The sequence below is a fragment of the Oreochromis niloticus genome, linkage group LG1 (genome assembly GCF_001858045.2).
Source record: "Oreochromis niloticus isolate F11D_XX linkage group LG1, O_niloticus_UMD_NMBU, whole genome shotgun sequence".
In the NCBI taxonomy this organism is placed as follows: domain Eukaryota; kingdom Metazoa; phylum Chordata; class Actinopteri; order Cichliformes; family Cichlidae; genus Oreochromis; species Oreochromis niloticus.
Genome location: NC_031965.2, coordinates 11,209,475 through 11,225,987, shown reverse-complemented (window position 1 = coordinate 11,225,987; position 16,513 = coordinate 11,209,475). Strand labels below are relative to the sequence as shown.

The 16,513-nt window shown below is 41.6% G+C and overlaps 1 protein-coding gene across 5 annotated transcripts in view; it reads left to right on the top strand.

Moving 5' to 3' along the window:
- znf609b (zinc finger protein 609b) overlaps positions 1 to 16,186 on the top strand; it is a 79,072-nt gene extending 62,886 nt beyond the window's left edge. For 4 of the 5 annotated variants that reach the window (XM_013274738.3, XM_013274737.3, XM_005455670.4 and 1 more), the window contains 5 exons: positions 4,783 to 4,870; positions 6,818 to 9,116; positions 9,250 to 9,604; positions 11,050 to 11,421; positions 12,407 to 16,186. In XM_013274738.3, coding sequence (XP_013130192.1) covers positions 4,783 to 4,870; positions 6,818 to 9,116; positions 9,250 to 9,604; positions 11,050 to 11,421; positions 12,407 to 12,450 — 3,158 coding nt within the window. In that variant the 3' untranslated portion in view covers positions 12,451 to 16,186. The remainder of the gene's footprint in view (positions 1 to 4,782; positions 4,871 to 6,817; positions 9,117 to 9,249; positions 9,605 to 11,049; positions 11,422 to 12,406) is intronic. The other variant, XM_013274736.3, reaches the window with a different exon arrangement.
- The last annotated feature ends 327 nt before the right edge of the window (positions 16,187 to 16,513 follow it).

Here is a 16,513-nt window from a genome sequence, read left to right as displayed (position 1 = left end):
AATAGTTGTGCAATCAGCTACTCGTGGCATCAATATACAATAACGGTTGCTTAATGAAGTGTAAATGTCATCTACTCGGTAGTGCAGGAAGAATTTAGAGTGTTGCCCATAAAGTATCATCTACAGCAAATAATTACCATGACGGAAGAAATTTTGAAATATTTGCAGGATGACAGTTGCGTAATAGAATTTTTAGTCCTTGTTGCTTTTAGTATGGGGCAATCCAGGCTTTGTTTATCTCTGACCTTTTCCACACTGATACTGTGGAGCTTGCAACTTTACTTACCAAGCTCTGATACAACTACTGAAGTGTCAGCACTGAAAACGTATACCAGTACTCCCCATGATGAGGAGTGAATTTTAATTACTTAGTAAGCAGGTAATACTTTGTGTAATTGATGCACAACATACACACTTAGTCTTTCTTTTCCCCTCGTATTTTGATATATGTTTCAGCACAGCTTGTTTAAATGTCCTTGAGGTGTCCCAGATAACATTCAAGGAACTACGTTATTAGCATTCAGAGTAGGTTAGAAGCAGATATCTGAGCTGACCCAGAAGCCAAGGACCGCTGACAGGATTACAGGGTTGCTTGGCTTCAGCATGGGAAAGCAGCCAAAAGGAAGGTACCTTTGTGGGGGAAAAGAGACAACAGCAAACATGGATTATACAAAAGGTCACTGTCACTGACTCTGAACTATTGGAGTAGAATACACTAATGTGCAAAAGTCTTAAGCCACCCCTCATTTCTTTATATTTTACTTCCAAGGAGCCAGATATACTTGTTTTGGTGTGATTTTGAGCAATAGATCTCCAGGTTTTCTGAAGGTCTTTCATAGTTTTTCTTTGGGCACTGGCTACTTTTTATTCATTTTCAGTCTAGTCATTGTAACTAATCATTGTTAGAGGAATGTTTGTTTTTTAGTTAGCCACTTAACAGTGACCTATTCAGGCAGTAAAAAGTCACCTAACTAAAGGAATGAACCAGTTTTGTGGTTACACATAACAGATAACTTGGCAGAGATTTTTTTAAGTGTAATATCCTTAGATACTTTGTAAGTAGCAGTCCGTAAAAAACAAACAAACACAAAACTTGTTTTCATTTCTTTTTAGAATTTATGAAAATGTTAAAGATAACAGTGTACAATACATAAATAGTACTTTTTGCACCAACAACATGATTTTCAAGAGCTATTAGCTGAAAACTTGGAATATCTCCACGTGGTGTTCAGTGAGTCCTTAAAAAATCTGAGGAAACTGGACAAGAGGAGGACTAAATAAGCGGCAGGCCTAAAAAAAAAATTATCTGCATGTTGTACAATATCTGAAAGCCATGTTTTTAAGAAATAGGGAGGAAAAATCCAGTAAAGACCTGACATAGGACTTGAGAGATGCATCTGGCCCTTCTACTGTTAACTGAAGTCTCATCAGAAATGATCCCAATGAAAGGGTGGCTGTCAAGAAGCCATTCTTTAGGAAGGGAAATAGGGAGAAACGGCCAGGTTATGCCAAATTACACAAGAACTCTACTGAAAATCAGTGTCAACGGGTCTAATGGAGTTATGTATCTAAATTTGGACATTTTTAGTTCAAATCAGTATCCCTATGTACAGAGGAGGTCAGAAGAGAGGTGAGTGTCTACAGCCACACACAGAGGAACACTGTCAGTTATGGATGGGCCTCCCCAGAGCCCAGAACTCAACATTATTGAAGTAGTGTTGGATCATCTTGACAAAGAACTGCACAAAAGGCAGCCAATATCCAAAGTAGAGCTCTGAATGTTCTTCAAGAAGCCTGGAGGACTATTCCTGAAGACTACTTTAAGAAATAACAAGAAAGCTTGCCTAAGAGAGTTCAGGCTGTGTTGAAGAGTAAAGGCGCATACAAAATATCGGCTTACCAGGGTCATACAATTAAAACTATCAAGTACCTTAGGCTTGATTTAGATTTCTGTGGGAAACCTGCATCCTAACTTTCTTAGTAACTGGAAACTCCTTTTATCTGCACGTCAGGTTAAATACAAGGTTGTGACATAGGGTTAAAATGGGGTTCTGGTAGATCTGATGTAGAAGTATAGTTCACATGTTGCTGTGCCATTGTTAATGATGCTGTTTGTCATCACTGAAGGAAGCATACAATGCTAAACACATTCTTTATGACCCTCTGACACTTCCTGTTGCATCCCCAATAGATTTCCAGAATGTTTTGCATTTTATAGTGTAATTAAGGTATCAACTTACCTTTGCTCTGACAGCTCATAATATTTCTTTCCAATCAATCAGCAAGCTATTTAGACTGCAAATGCAAATTGATCACACCATCTATTCTCATCACCTGTCCTCCACTTTGCCTACACGAGGTTAAACATTTGAAACCCTACACTGTGATCTGCTTTTCACTGGCTGACACATGATAGCTGTAGCTGAGGGAAAGACGGGGAAATTCCTGAGGAAAATCTCATGCAAAACAGCCAGTGTCAGATAGATTGTGGCTTAAGATTTATTTTCCAACAAGACAGCGATGCTTATCACAAGATAAAATGCAGCGTGGAATTTCTTCAGAACAAGATTGTGAAAGACCTTGATAACTGAGCTCAGACCTGAGTCGTGATGGAAAACCTTTGTAGTGGCTCAAAAACGGTTTTAGAGATACCACTCATTCACTTTGATTGAGTTCTAGTAAATCTGTGTAAAGCTGTTTGCTTAATATACGTGTCGCGTTCTCTCTCAGGCGGTCGTGTCAAAATTCTTATTGACTCAAGCAAATGGCAAAGAAATGTGTATCTCAGAATGCTTTTTTCCCCCCTTTAAGTGTCTCGATCAGTGCTGCTGGCATTAGTAACACTTAAATCCCACTTAAGCTCATGCATTGTTCCAGCGACTGAAGACACAGTCAAACATAAAGACCAAATGCTAATTTTAAATCATTTAACAACTCGTGGTGTAATTTCTAAACCCTTCTCTAGAGAACGCTGGGAAGGCTATATCCTGCAGATCATGAAAGGCCACTCATTCATTTGCCCTGCCTTGATTTACATCCTGCCACGACCAGCTGCCAGAGCCATTTTGTGCTGGAGTGTTTGGAGAGCTTAGGGGGGGTGGGGAGAGGGTGCTGTTGAAGGCGTTTTAGAAAAGGTCTGGGTTCTTTTAATGTGACAGAAATCTGAACTGGAGAACCTCTCTTTACACAACACACACACACACACACACACACACACACACACACACACACACACACAAATGACATTTGCAGTTGGATCTTGCCTGGACCCAACAGTCATGCTTTCGAGCCATAGATTGAAGGAAGAGACTTGTAGCCAAGTGTCAGCAGGTTCCTGTAAACATATATAAATGCCTTGGACACTCACTGCTTTATGCCAGAGGCAGCAAGAGAAAAATGAGGTCTGAACTGTGACTTGAACTGAACTGTGTGTGTGTGTGTGTGGGGGGGAGGGGAAAAGATTGTAAGCCAGGGATGGTTATACCATTGAAAAGAGGAAATGAGGGTGAGGGTGAAGGAGAGAGGGAAAATAGGGTGAGCAAGAGAGGTTTCCTAAGCTAATAAAATGTTCGGAGGGATGGAAGCTGCCAGCCAGCATTCCTGTGCCATTAGATAAGTTAGCTCACTGCAGCCTCCAGTTTCTCTGCAGTGCTGAAGTGGCAAGCTGAGGTCACCAGCAGAGAGAGAGGGGGGATGGTGTGGGCAATAAATTCAGAGTGTGTTTGTGCACAGTCGTTGCTCCTGAACCACTGTAGCCGTTTGGTTGATGATTCACTTCTGAATTTATGGGTCAAATCTTCGGATTATCCTTCGTTTGCCTCCCGTCGCAGCGTCCATTTAAAATGACCTTCAGCAGGAGCCGCCGTGTGGAATGTGGCTTGAATTAATATGAAACGTACTCCCGCAGTTAAACATCCACGTACAAGGATTTTAGTTAATGCAGTCTTGAACGAATCTTAATTTTGTCTCTAATGTTAGAATCTCTCATTTTAGACTGTAAAACATGAGTTCAGGTGTCACACTTGGCACAAGTGGGATTGTGTAGCTCACACAGAATGCTACAATATTCACATGAGCCAAATAGGCAACGCAGAAGCTTCTAAGTGTGACAGATTGCTGCAATGCCACTGAAGTCAAGAAGCTTTCCTTGCGCATTCGTGTACAGTCTGTCAGAATGAGCCATCCTCACTGAAATCGGTTGAGCCCAGGAGCTTGTTGCTTGTTTTTCATAAGCTGTGGTACTGCCTCTACATTCTCTCCAAGGTTGTAAATTTTTGGGCTACAAAGCGAGATAGAAGTTTTGCCGAAAATATTTGCATCTAAGTAATTGTCCCTCAGGGAACACTGTTGTACTTTGAGATGGCTTATTTAAATCGAATGGGTGTTGTGTGAGTATTTCCCGGTAAAATCTATGCGATCGTTCTCAGCGAGACCTGCTGCAAGTGTCTATTTTTACAGGTTTTACAATACCGACTGCAGCTGAGTCTGTTCCAAGTCATTTAGAAGATATCAGTCAGTCTTGCCCCCACGGCTTTACTGTGTGAAGAAGATTAAAAAAAGGATCTTTGAATTGTAAAACTGTCTTCCATATGACACCCTTTAGCGAAGATTAACACACAGTGCATTATGGCTGTAGCATCATTTTCCTTACACTTTGCCGTTATGTAGGGATTTCACAGTAAAATATTCTGTTTGATAAATGAGCTGTATTTTATCCACTTCCTTTAATGTATTCTAATAGGTGGTGTAAGATAAGTAAATCTTTGATTCTTTGTTTTACAGGCATGCTCGTGGTCAATGTTACTTGGAGAAACAAGACATATGTGGGCACCCTGTTGGACTGTACACGGCATGACTGGGCTCCCCCAAGGTAAGATGCATGGCTCTATGCAATTCTTTATTATTATTATTATTATTATTATTATTATTATTATTATTATTATTGGAGAAAGCAGGGTTTGCATACTATTACATTTACTCGCCAACATTTGGTGCTCGGCCTCTTAACCTTGTCATATTCTGTTTGATATAAATGTGCTGTAGCAGTGTCGGGCTTGAGGATATAAAGCCTAATGCATCAACTTGCCACTGGACCTACAGAATAAATGTTAGTCCTTACGTTGAGCCTGGAGAAATGGGATTCATTGGCAAACAGCTGATGTCCCAGGAGACAGTAGTAGAAGATACAAAGATATTCTAATTAGCCAGATTGCAGAATCCACTCAGTTGAACTGACAGCTTTTCCTCAACGCTGTAACATTCTTTATCACAACGGCTGCAATTTCTTAGATCACTGTTATGTGGGTGGTAGCATGAGGTGTTGTTGTAATTTCTGGGTATTTGCCTTTGTTATGCAAAATACACAGTGTGTGGATTGTGCCAGGCGCATTCGCTTTCATTTGAAACACCTGGACTGTATCTAAATGTAAATATAAATCTATATTTGAAATGCATGGTTAAGTGCAACAGAAAAAAAATCAAATGAAATCAAGGATAAACCAGTGCTAATGGAAAACAAGAAGAGGCTGTATAACACTAATGTATCACAGTATATTACAATAATGCTCAGTACATGATGTTTGCTGGGCTGCATTTGGACTGAGATAATCTTGCATTTGCAGCACAACCACATTAGGGACGAGCCATGAATAAATCAGAAAGCCTTTAACAGACTGAATGTAAACTTGGGCTTGTAATGTGTCTAAACTCCAGTATCAGTCAGTCTACCGATATATTCACATCCCCTGCTGAGGTTGAAATTTTTTGGAGAGACTTGCAGGGGAAGCTGTGAGTCATACCAGCCCTGTGTCTGACTTTGTCACAGACTGCTAACCTTCACTGCCGTGCTGAAGATAATTGCATTACTGTTATGGAGAGATAAGGCCAAACTGCTATTTTAAGTATTTGAATGACTGCGTGTTTTGATTACAAAGCAGCTCGGATGTTCATGGCTGTCTTTTCCAATGATGCTTACATGTCTTTCATTAGGAATGTCATGTGGCTTTGTTTAAAGTGCTTACTCACTTGTTCAGCACCAAATATCAAGTTTATTATGTTACAAGAGGAAAAAGAGAGGGACAATAGTGTATCTATTTTAGTATGAGTGACATTGTTTATTCTTTAACTTAAACTCTCCGCCATTGTTGTACGTGCCATTAAAGTTATTACCGATGGGACAACTTTTCTGTTTTCTGAGTGTTCTGTGAGATAACGTAGCAGTATGGCACATTATGTGGCACACCAACACAGAAAACCTTGTGTATGACATTGCAAGAGAAAATATAAACAAGTCATCCTCACAAGAGTTTTAATATTGGTCTGGCCAAGCACAACCCTACAGCTTGTTTGTGGAGAGATTAAACCTCCCCCAAAAAAGACAGCTTTAAAACCATTGCTTTAAAGGTCCTTAGAGAGCATTACAGTTGCCAGAAACTGACCCCTTTTTCCTAGTAATGAGGGCAACAGCGATTTGCCTTCCAGATACAAGTGCATTTATCATAAAATCATTTGTGACATTTTAATTACACACGGGTGATTTCCATTAAGCAAAAACAACTGACTGCACTGCTGATGAGATTTGTCATTTTTCTTGACACGCTGTTCCTGTCATAAAGCCAATTATATTTAGAGTAATTTAATGGTGTGAAATAATAAAATGAAAGTTGAATGAGGTATTGATTGAAGTAGTATTATTAGGTTTCCACAATGTTAATTTTAAAAAATCATTAGTCGAATTTCCTTTATATTATGTACCATAATGTTGATAATTGGCACTTGACAATACAAATCTAAATGAGATCTTTTAACACTGTTGCAGGTTTTGTGAATCCCCTACAAGTGATCTGGAGATGAGGAATGGTCGCGGTCGGGGTAAACGAATGAGACCGAATAGCAACACTCCTCTCAACGAAAACAGCAACTCATCAGACAGCAAGGGTACCACCAATAATAAGACACGCGCAGCCTCTAACAGCAAGGGTCGGAGGGGCAGTCAGACACCATCAGAGCGCCGTACCCCACCAAACAGCAACACCGAGGACATCAAGGCCAGTCCCTCTTCGGCCGGAAAACGAAAGACCAAGCCAACCTCAGACATGGAACCCAATTCCAGTTCAGAGGACACAAAAGGCAACAAACGCATGCGGACAAACTCCAACAGTGGAGGGGTGGGACCTACAGGCCTTCCTATCCCTTCTATTAAGACTGAGCCACTTGCACCTCCCCTTGATCGTAGCTGCCCTTCCCCGGTTCTTATTGACTGCCCACACCCAAACTGCAACAAAAAGTACAAGCACATTAATGGTCTCAAGTACCACCAAGCCCGCGCTCACAATGATGACGACATTAAGTTGGACTTAGATGGTGACAGTGAATATGGGGAGGACTCAACTCTCCACCCTGAACCAGGAAACTGTAATGGAGCATCTATCTCTCAGAAAGGATGCCTGTCTCCAGCACGTTCAGCCACTCCAAAAGGCAGGAACTTTGATGCTCAAAGTCCTTCTCCATCTCCTGGCAAGTTTGGTTCAAAACAGAATAAAAAGAAAATTGCTGAAACGGATGCTGAAACAGGCGGTACACCGATGGATGGGTGTGAGGATGGGCCATGCCTCACAGATGAGGCTAGTAATGATGGTATAGATGATAAGAGAGGATCAGAAAAGTCTAAAAAGGCTAACACAAGTGCAAAAACAGATAAGATGGCACAGAAAAACTTGAAGTCACCACGGCCAATTGGCCCTGGCCCAACAGCAACCCAGCAGATTTACTCTTTTCCTCCTGGAAACCCAAATTCTTCCCCGGGGCTTACCCCAATGATGCAAGGAATCCCTAAAAGTCCCCAAATGAAAGGCGCACAGCCTAAACCCCCTGCCATTGGAGATCCTGCCTCCAGTAGCTCCAAAGACAAGAAGAAGAAAGACAAAAAGAAAAAAGATGGTGGAAAGGAAGCTGATAGCCCCAAGCCTCCAGGAAAGGGAGGAAAACTGGAAGAAGGAAAGCTTCCATACTCAGAACCTTGCGATCAGGGGAATAAGGGGGAAGGGCTTCTTAACGGCTCGTCAGAAACTCATCAAAGTCGCTTGGCCAGTATAAAGGCTGAAGCCGACAAGATTTACAGCTTTTCTGACAACGCCCCAAGCCCATCCATTGGTGTTGCCAGTCGAATAGATGGTAGCGGGATGCCACAGACTCTCACGCCACTTCACGTGGTGAACCAGAATGGTGCTGACAACTCTTCAGTCAAAACCAACAGCCCAGCATATTCAGACATTTCAGATGCTGGTGAAGATGGTGAAGGGAAACTAGAAGCTGTTAAAGTCAGGACAGAGGACCAAGCCATCAGGGAAAGTGTCAAAAAGGCACTGTTTCCAAATCAGACACCCAACAAAGATTCTCCTTACTATCCTGGGTATGACACTTATTACTCTCCCAATTATGTCAACCCCAGTCCTGGTGGGCCCAATCCAGGTACAACAGCTGCCGAAGGTCAGGTAAAGATTAAAAGGGATGATGAGCAGGATCAAGTTGAGGAAAAAGTCAAGGTTGAGGTTCATGAAGATCGCAAACCTGACAGCACTGCTCCTGCACAACAGCAGCAGCAACCCTCAGTCATCCAACAGCGATCTAACATGTACATGCAGCCTCTTTACTACAACCAGTATGCTTACGTCCCTCCGTATGCATACCATCCTGATCAAGCCTACCTGATGAGCACCAACCCAGCCTACCGGCAACAGTATGAGGAACGCCAGCGACAGATGGCTGAGCAGCATCGTGCTGCTGAGAAGAAGTCAGATGTGGCCATGAAAGAGCGAGAATCTTCCATGAAGGATGAGTGGAAACAAAAAAGCCTGATGCCGCCGAGCCTCTCCAAAACCCCAAGTCAGTCAGACCTTGGAAAGGTGCAGCAGCAACCAAGCAAATCCAGGGATTCCCCCTCTGAGCCCACTTCCAAACCCATGGGAACCATAAAGGGGGAGGACTCAAAGTCCCAACAACCTGAGGGACTAAAGATGAAGCTGACTGAAGGAGGTCACCATGGAAAGGAAGATCCCAAGCAAGCACTTGAATCCAGAGGTCAGGCAGGGCTGGAGCAGGCCATGTGGTTCAGACAGGTAAGTAGCAGTCCAGTTTAACAGTGCTAGAATATGTTTGTAAAGCTGTTGTGATAATGCTTTGTGAGGTATACACCACTCTAGTATGGTGATAGTGATTTTAGATGACTTGGAGCTTCTTTTCTGCCCTTAGCAGTACCCTGAGAGCCAGAAGTCTCAAGCAGAAGATGAGCACCAGCAACAACATGCTCGATGGAAAGACCGGGAACATGATCGTAAATTGAAGGATGAAAGGCCCAGACCCAAGGACAGTCAAAGTGGGCCCAAGGAGGACAGCAAAGAGAGCAGTGATCCCAGAATCACTTCTGAAGATCATCGTGCTATGAGCAAGGACTCTCGTTCTAATCCCCACATGCAGTTCTCATCACCACTAGCACAGCACCAAGGCTACATGCCCTACATGCACGGTTACCCCTACGGACAAGGCTATGACCCCAACCACCCCGGATACAGGGGAATGCCTTCGGTCATGATGCAGAATTACCCAGGTATGACCTTGGATTTCTTCCAAATACAAGCAATTATGAAATGTAGCAAGAAAAAATGTGAATTTTTGCTCTTTTACTTTTTGATAATGCAGTGTATGTAAAGATTCATTTGGGCAGCCTGTTGGAACTGAGTTTATCATTGTTGGCTGAATCTGTGAGGGTTTTCTGATTAGTTGATTCTTCTTCTTTTCCATCATAAAAACAGCACTTTTTGTGTTGTTTCAGTAGTAATTGTGGTAATATTTAATAGCTTCATGAAATAATTGCAATCCTTTGGTACAGTTTGTTAGAAATGAAGCATGGCAATGGAGCAATTTTCAAGGCAATTACATGATTTAAGTCGAAGAATGATTGTACTCCCTAAGAGGCTATCAGTAAAATTACATGTGTTGAAAATGGTGTAGAGTGGGGAAAAATTGCATTGAAAAATCCTGCGAAACTTCATTTTGCAGGATTGCTTGCACTTATAAATACTAGTAGCATGGTTGAATTTGTGTTAATCCACACATTCCTGGAGGATCTGATGTAAATAGCCCAAATATTATAGTCTTTATGTAGAGTAAATGATAGTAGTGTTTTTATACCAACGTGGATGTCAGTGAAGAGTACGGATGGGAATTGATAAGAATTTAGCGATTCTGATTCTATTATTGATTGTCTTTTGGGTTCTCATTCGCTCTGTTTTTAGAGTCGCCACCAAAATGTAAATGTATTGCATGCTGTGGGTCAAATGTTTGTGCGTTTTTGTTGAAGGTTTTACCCTCGTTGCTGTGATCAGTGTTGGAGTCGTGACTCAAAGTCATTATTACACATATTACACAGAACACCTTTCTTAAAAGTAATGCACTACATTACTTAATTACTCCCAGAGAAAAAGTAATTTGTTATACTAGTTGTTATAGCTGTAATGTAACAACTAGTAAAACAAATTACTTTTTCTATTAAATGGTGATTATAAAACGGTGGGTTTCAGCTATTACTCTGTAAAATAGCTGAAACCCACCGTTTTATAATCACCATTTAACAATATAAACCTGAGGCTACGACCCCACACACCAATGAGAACGTATATCTCTAAGACCTTTCTCTTAGTAGAAAACAAAGCTGACCGCAGAAAGCAAAGAGGAAAACCAGCACAAAAAAGCAATCACCGCACTGATTCTGCTTTAGCAAGTGCAAGAACCAATAATCGATAGGGGATAGCCAGACTAACAATTCTAAGGAATTGGACTACTGAGAACCAGTTTTCTATGAAAACCGGTTCTCAATTCCCATCCCTAGTGAAGAGATATGTGAGTTGTGCAACTAAGTGGTTAGTTACCAATGTGTATCATAGGCCACTGTTACTTCACCTATTGCACTGTAATCTTAACAGTATTTATCTTCATTTTGTATTCCATATGAACCTGAATATGTGGATCACTAATGTTCTTCGTCAATCTCAGGGTCTTATCTACCTGGAGGTTATCCCTTTTCCCCATATGGGAGTAAAATTGCCGGAGCCGAGGAAGGCAGTGACAAATCTCGTGCTAGCCCTACTGTCACCAAAACGGCAACAGACTCGAAAGCCCTGGACAACCTACATCTGCATACCAGCCAGTACAAGAGCAAATCCCCCACAGTAGGTGATAAGCCACCCCACGACAGGGAAAGAGAGCAGGACAGGGGAACTTCGGGAGACAGGGATCGGGACAGGGAGCGTGAGAGGGAAAGGGAGCGAGATGTGGACCGACCGCGATCCTCACCCTCCCAGCGGATCATGCCCTCTCACCACCACCTGGGATATCCCCTGCAATATGACCTGTCCTACGCCACAGGTAAATCAGTCATCCCATTTCACTGTAGACTGTGCACTGTTCCAGATGCAGCAGACTGTTAGAGTAAATTAAACATGTGACCATCAGGTCTACTAAAAACGAGCATAAGAAGGAAATATACTTTAACTGCTTGTCAGCCATCAAGCAGCAACCCCTTCCCTGTACCCACCACCAGCAACTGACAGGGAGGCAAAACACAAGCCTACTGAGAGCAGCATTTTCAAACAAATGCAGGTGGCAGATAATGTGCGTCACACAAACAGTCACACAGCAGCTCATCTTAAAAATACTCAGGCAGCAAGTTAGGAGTACATGCAGAGATGTAGAATGTCCTTTAAAAGTAAAACTGTATGTTTCTTTGTCATGGCTTTATATGTCATAGCTTTCAGAAAGATGCAGCAACCTGTAAAAAAACAAAAAACAAAGCCCTCACTTCTCTGTTGCAATCTAGTCAAATATGCAGCACAGCTTTTAGCCTCTCAGCTCATCCATTCCTAAGTAGGTCCTCTGAGGACAACTGGATCATGGTGTTGATAATAGAGATGTTGAATGAGCCCAAGACACAAGTCCACTGCAGACTGCACTGACATCTAGTGGCAGCTCAGCCAAATTACAGTGAATTTGACAAATGCCTCTGTTCTTCCATTGCAAATGTGTTGCCTGTATTAACATTAAATGGAGTTTTCACAAAAGGTTTTGATGTTAAATGTTTGTATCAAGCTTCTTAAGGATGTAGTCACTGTTAAATTGTATCACATCTAACTCATAGGTGTTTCTGCTATTTTGTCCACCTCGCTTATATAAATAAGATACCCAATGCATAATGCACTGGAGTTAAACGGCACCACAAATTACAGCCTTTGTCATCAGCAAAACCTCAAGTAGAACTGAGTTACAGATTCATGTAAAATATTTTCTCCACACACTTTTTTTTTTTATTGTAACATGTGTAAATAAATAATTCTTTTCTTTGTGTCCTTCACAGGAAAACCTGACCGTCACACCTCAACCCTGCAAAGATTCATATGACTGGATCACATGAGAACAAGATCTCCCGGGTGTTACCTTTTAGACATCAGTTGAATGGTGTTTCTATCTATATTTTTTAGTTCTTCTGTCCCAAGGAAAGGCAGACTGTTGTTGCTGTTGTTGTTGTTTTTTTTCTCCCTCCCCCCTCCTCTTGTTAAAGACCCCAAATTCTCCAAACCCTGGTCTGTACCAGAACTGATAATATAACCCAGGTTCAAAGCCATCACTCTGCCCTGTCACGCAGAGGAAACACCAACCCGCTGATTATCTAGTCTTTGCACTGTCAACAAATGCAATGCAAAAAGAGACTATTGGACTGCCAGAACAGCTTTTTGTTGTTGTTTTTTGTTGTTGTTTTTTTTCCTCCTTGGACTGCATTGTTTCTTGTTTTGTTCTTGTTTTCTTTTTTTTGTCACACGCAGAAAGAAATTGGCAGGGGATTTTAGGAAGTTGGGTGGCTGATGGGAAAGAGGGGTCAAACTAAATTAAAGACTGTTTAAAAAGAAAGGAAAAAAAAAAGAAAAATGATTTAACGTTGAAATTGTTTTCAACTCTGTCTTTGGCTTCTCGTATGCCGTGAAACAACAGTATATCCTTAACTTGACAAATGTTTGGCTATATTTCGTGGGGAGAGGGAATATGGCAGCAGCTGCTTTCTTCAGAGACTTGAGAGCCTGAGACTGAAGTTTTTTTTGGTTTTTTGTTTTCAACTTTCCATCATCGTTTCCCCATCCTCCTCGAACCCTCACGTCGTGTTTCAGGGATGATGTCGTCACGTTCTGCGAAGGGACCGCGTACACCTCAACGGAGAATAAACACTATTCATGTTTCCTTCACTTCTGCTCCATATCATTGCGCTCATCTTTGAATGTGTCTGATGCTGGTATCGGTCCCGTCATCTTTTCCTCACACCGCAAAGGGGTCGCCTCTGTTTTTGCCACTCACTCAAACAGTGAAGCCACATTAGCGAGCAATCCGTTCACGGGACGCTCCGTCGTCACGCTCATCGGGCTGCTGGTGTGTGTTCTGGTGTTTTGTTTTTTTTGTTTTACTGTAAGATTGTGCTTCTTCAAGCTTGTCAAGTTTTGATTGTTTCCTGTAAACAATGTGAAAGTTCACCCATGTATTTTTCTGCTGTAATATAGACTTTTATCCTACTTTTATGTGCATAAATGTTTATATTTATCCCAGCACGCAACTGCTTAAAAAACTGTTAAATAGCTTTCACTGCTGCGTTTACCATTATGCGCTCAGATGGTCACTGTTGCTGTGGAGTTCCTGAACGTCTTGTGTGCTTCTTTATTTGCCCCCACAGGCTTTGCTTGACCTTAAACTTGGTTCACATCTCCACTCATCCTAACCGAGCAGTGCGCAGGTTGATTCATTGTAGACCTCTGAATTGCTGTCTTCCAGCTCCAAAATCGACAGTTCACAAGCTGTTTCCAGGACTTCTTCAAATTTCGCCGCTCTCCCCTTTAGGGTCATCTCCTGGTGCACTTCTGGGCTGCTTTCTGTAATGCTTCTGATTTTACAACATTTGACATTAGGACACCATGAATTCCTGTCTCAGTAAGGAGTTCTACTGTAGCATGCTGAGGTGGAAATAGCATAACCTGCTCTGGCACCCAGCGCAATCCCTTGTTGAGAAGATTTGGCTCCCTGCAGCTTTTTCTACTTCCCCCAAAATAAAAATCAAGTCAAAGGGTGACTATTTTAACACATCGGTGAAGACCGCACGGGCACAAGTCTGAGCAGGAAATAAATGAATAAAAGAATAAAAAGCAGCCATGCTAAAAGCCCTGCAGTGCTGTACAACATGACCTTGACGGGGAGATCAGGCAGAGTTTCACAGGTGAAGTCTTCAAACTCTGTGGTTGTACGTTGCAGTGACAACAAACTGGAAAAAAATCTAATGTCATTTTTAGGTTAATATGCAGTGTGAAAAGGCTTAAAATTTCTCTTGGTGCTTCGCTTGCTCATGTGGCTTCACCTTAACACATCCACCTCAGATTATTTTTTAGCTTGTTTTTATATATATATGTTTTTTTTAAACTAGCAGCTAGCTTTGGATTAGTCTAAAAGTGAGCAAATGAGTCTGATGCCTCAGACAGCAGTTTTAATTGTTACGTTGTTGCCTATGCTGGAAGGTCAGTTTATTAGCACATTAAACAGAAGAAAACTATTTTAAAAGATCCAGCTGTTACTCTTACAAACATGAACCAATCAGATTATCCCAAAAAACAAAACAAAACAAAACAGGAAGTGTGAGCCAGTCAAGATGTGGAGCAACATGAACACCGTAAACTAAACCGAAACGGGAGTCGGGCAGCTCAAAGCTGCCCAATCAGCTCTCTGCTTTCCTTTCAACCTCTTAACACGTGGTCCCTTTTTTTTTCTTCTTTTTTTTAAAATTTGCAGACGTGTCCTCTTGTACCAGAGATCCCTCTTGGCTTTATAGTACAGTTCTCTTATACCTCAGGGGTTGTAAGTGAAATTCTATACACATGCTACTTGCATAGACTTGAGAGGGATTCTGTTTCTCTGTGTTGGGGGAGGGGCACATTATCCACTCTGGGCTGGATTTGATGTGCTGGTTCATTCAGGATAGGGCATTGTTAAAGGTTCAATGTGGGCTGTGGCTTATGAGCAGTCTTAATGTTCCTCTAAAGGATTATAATCTGAGTGGAATATTGACCATGTTGTCATTAAATTTAATTTTATTGATTTTTTTTTTTCTTCCTTTTTGGGGGGGGTCTATACTTTTAATGTTCCTATTGTTGTCGTTTCTGTTTCTCTCAGTAAATACTCTACATGGTCAAATCCCTAAACCACCAGTTAACGTTGTGTCTAACACCCTCTGACGTCGGATGTTAGCTGCTTGTTGAGACACTATTCAGTTACCAAACTGCATCGCTTCATTCTGAGGTTCTTGGACATTCCAAGTAAATAAGTTGCCAGTGCCCCGTCTAATGGAGGCTTGCGAGGACGGTATATATTTTGACTTTTTACGCATTTTCAAGAAGAATGGCTGACATGAGTAAGCTGAATGTGGTGGTGTTTGACGTGTACTTAAATCTGTAAGGGTAATCTAGGCAGCTGTGATGTTGTCATTAAAAGTCAGTGGGTTTTTAGTACCAGCAGGCTGCATACAGTACATATAGTTTTATCAAACAATGGTTGTGACAAGTGCATTTGTTCTCTCTCTGAGAGTAGTAATGTTATCTCAGTAGTAAGCAAAGCCCAGTGAAAATCATATATACTAAAGTGTATGAAAAAGCCAGAAAAGTAATGTTTTGCTATCAACATATTGGAAAGTGCTTGGCTCTTGTATTTTGCAGGACTGTATTTGTTTCATGGTGAAGAGTATATTTATTGGCCAGCAGTTGTCTCAATTGGTGCCTAGTTGAACATTCTCCTGTGAAAATGCAGAGACACTCGCTCGTTTGTCCTTTCCCGACCCTGCCCACTGTCACGCAAACCCCCGCCAACCCAAACCCCATTCCCACAGCCCCCTTTTCCCAAAAGTACCACTTCTGGTGCTTGCAAGGATGTTTACAATGTCTTCATTTTCTTTCTGTGTGAGAAATTCAGATCTCTGTCCCCTCTCCTCATTTCTCCCTCCCTTCAGGAGTTTGTGTAAAGTGTACATTACCATGGTTCTTTTTTATACAATACTCTGTAACTTGCCTTTGTAAATTTGGGCTGGAAAAAAAATAAATCTTTTTATGAGACAGTCTGTCTTGGAACCTTTTAATGGCTCATGCTTGGTGGGTGCTGTAGATTTAAGCTGATAATACAGTTAAAATGGTTTTATATTTGTTTGCTGCCCAGGGACAAGGTTGACTGTAACGCAGCGTTCCAGCAATATTCCTTGTCAACCTTAAAGTCACATCATCGGAACAGGTTTCCTTTTGTCATTTTTACCAAGTCTTATTCCAGATGAGAGTCAACCCAATAGGTCATGTAATATTTATATCCCATCACAAAACACAGAAAGTCCCCAGTATGTGTATGGCAAGTGTTTGAATTTGCACATAAATTGATTTTCCCATCCTGGGAGAAA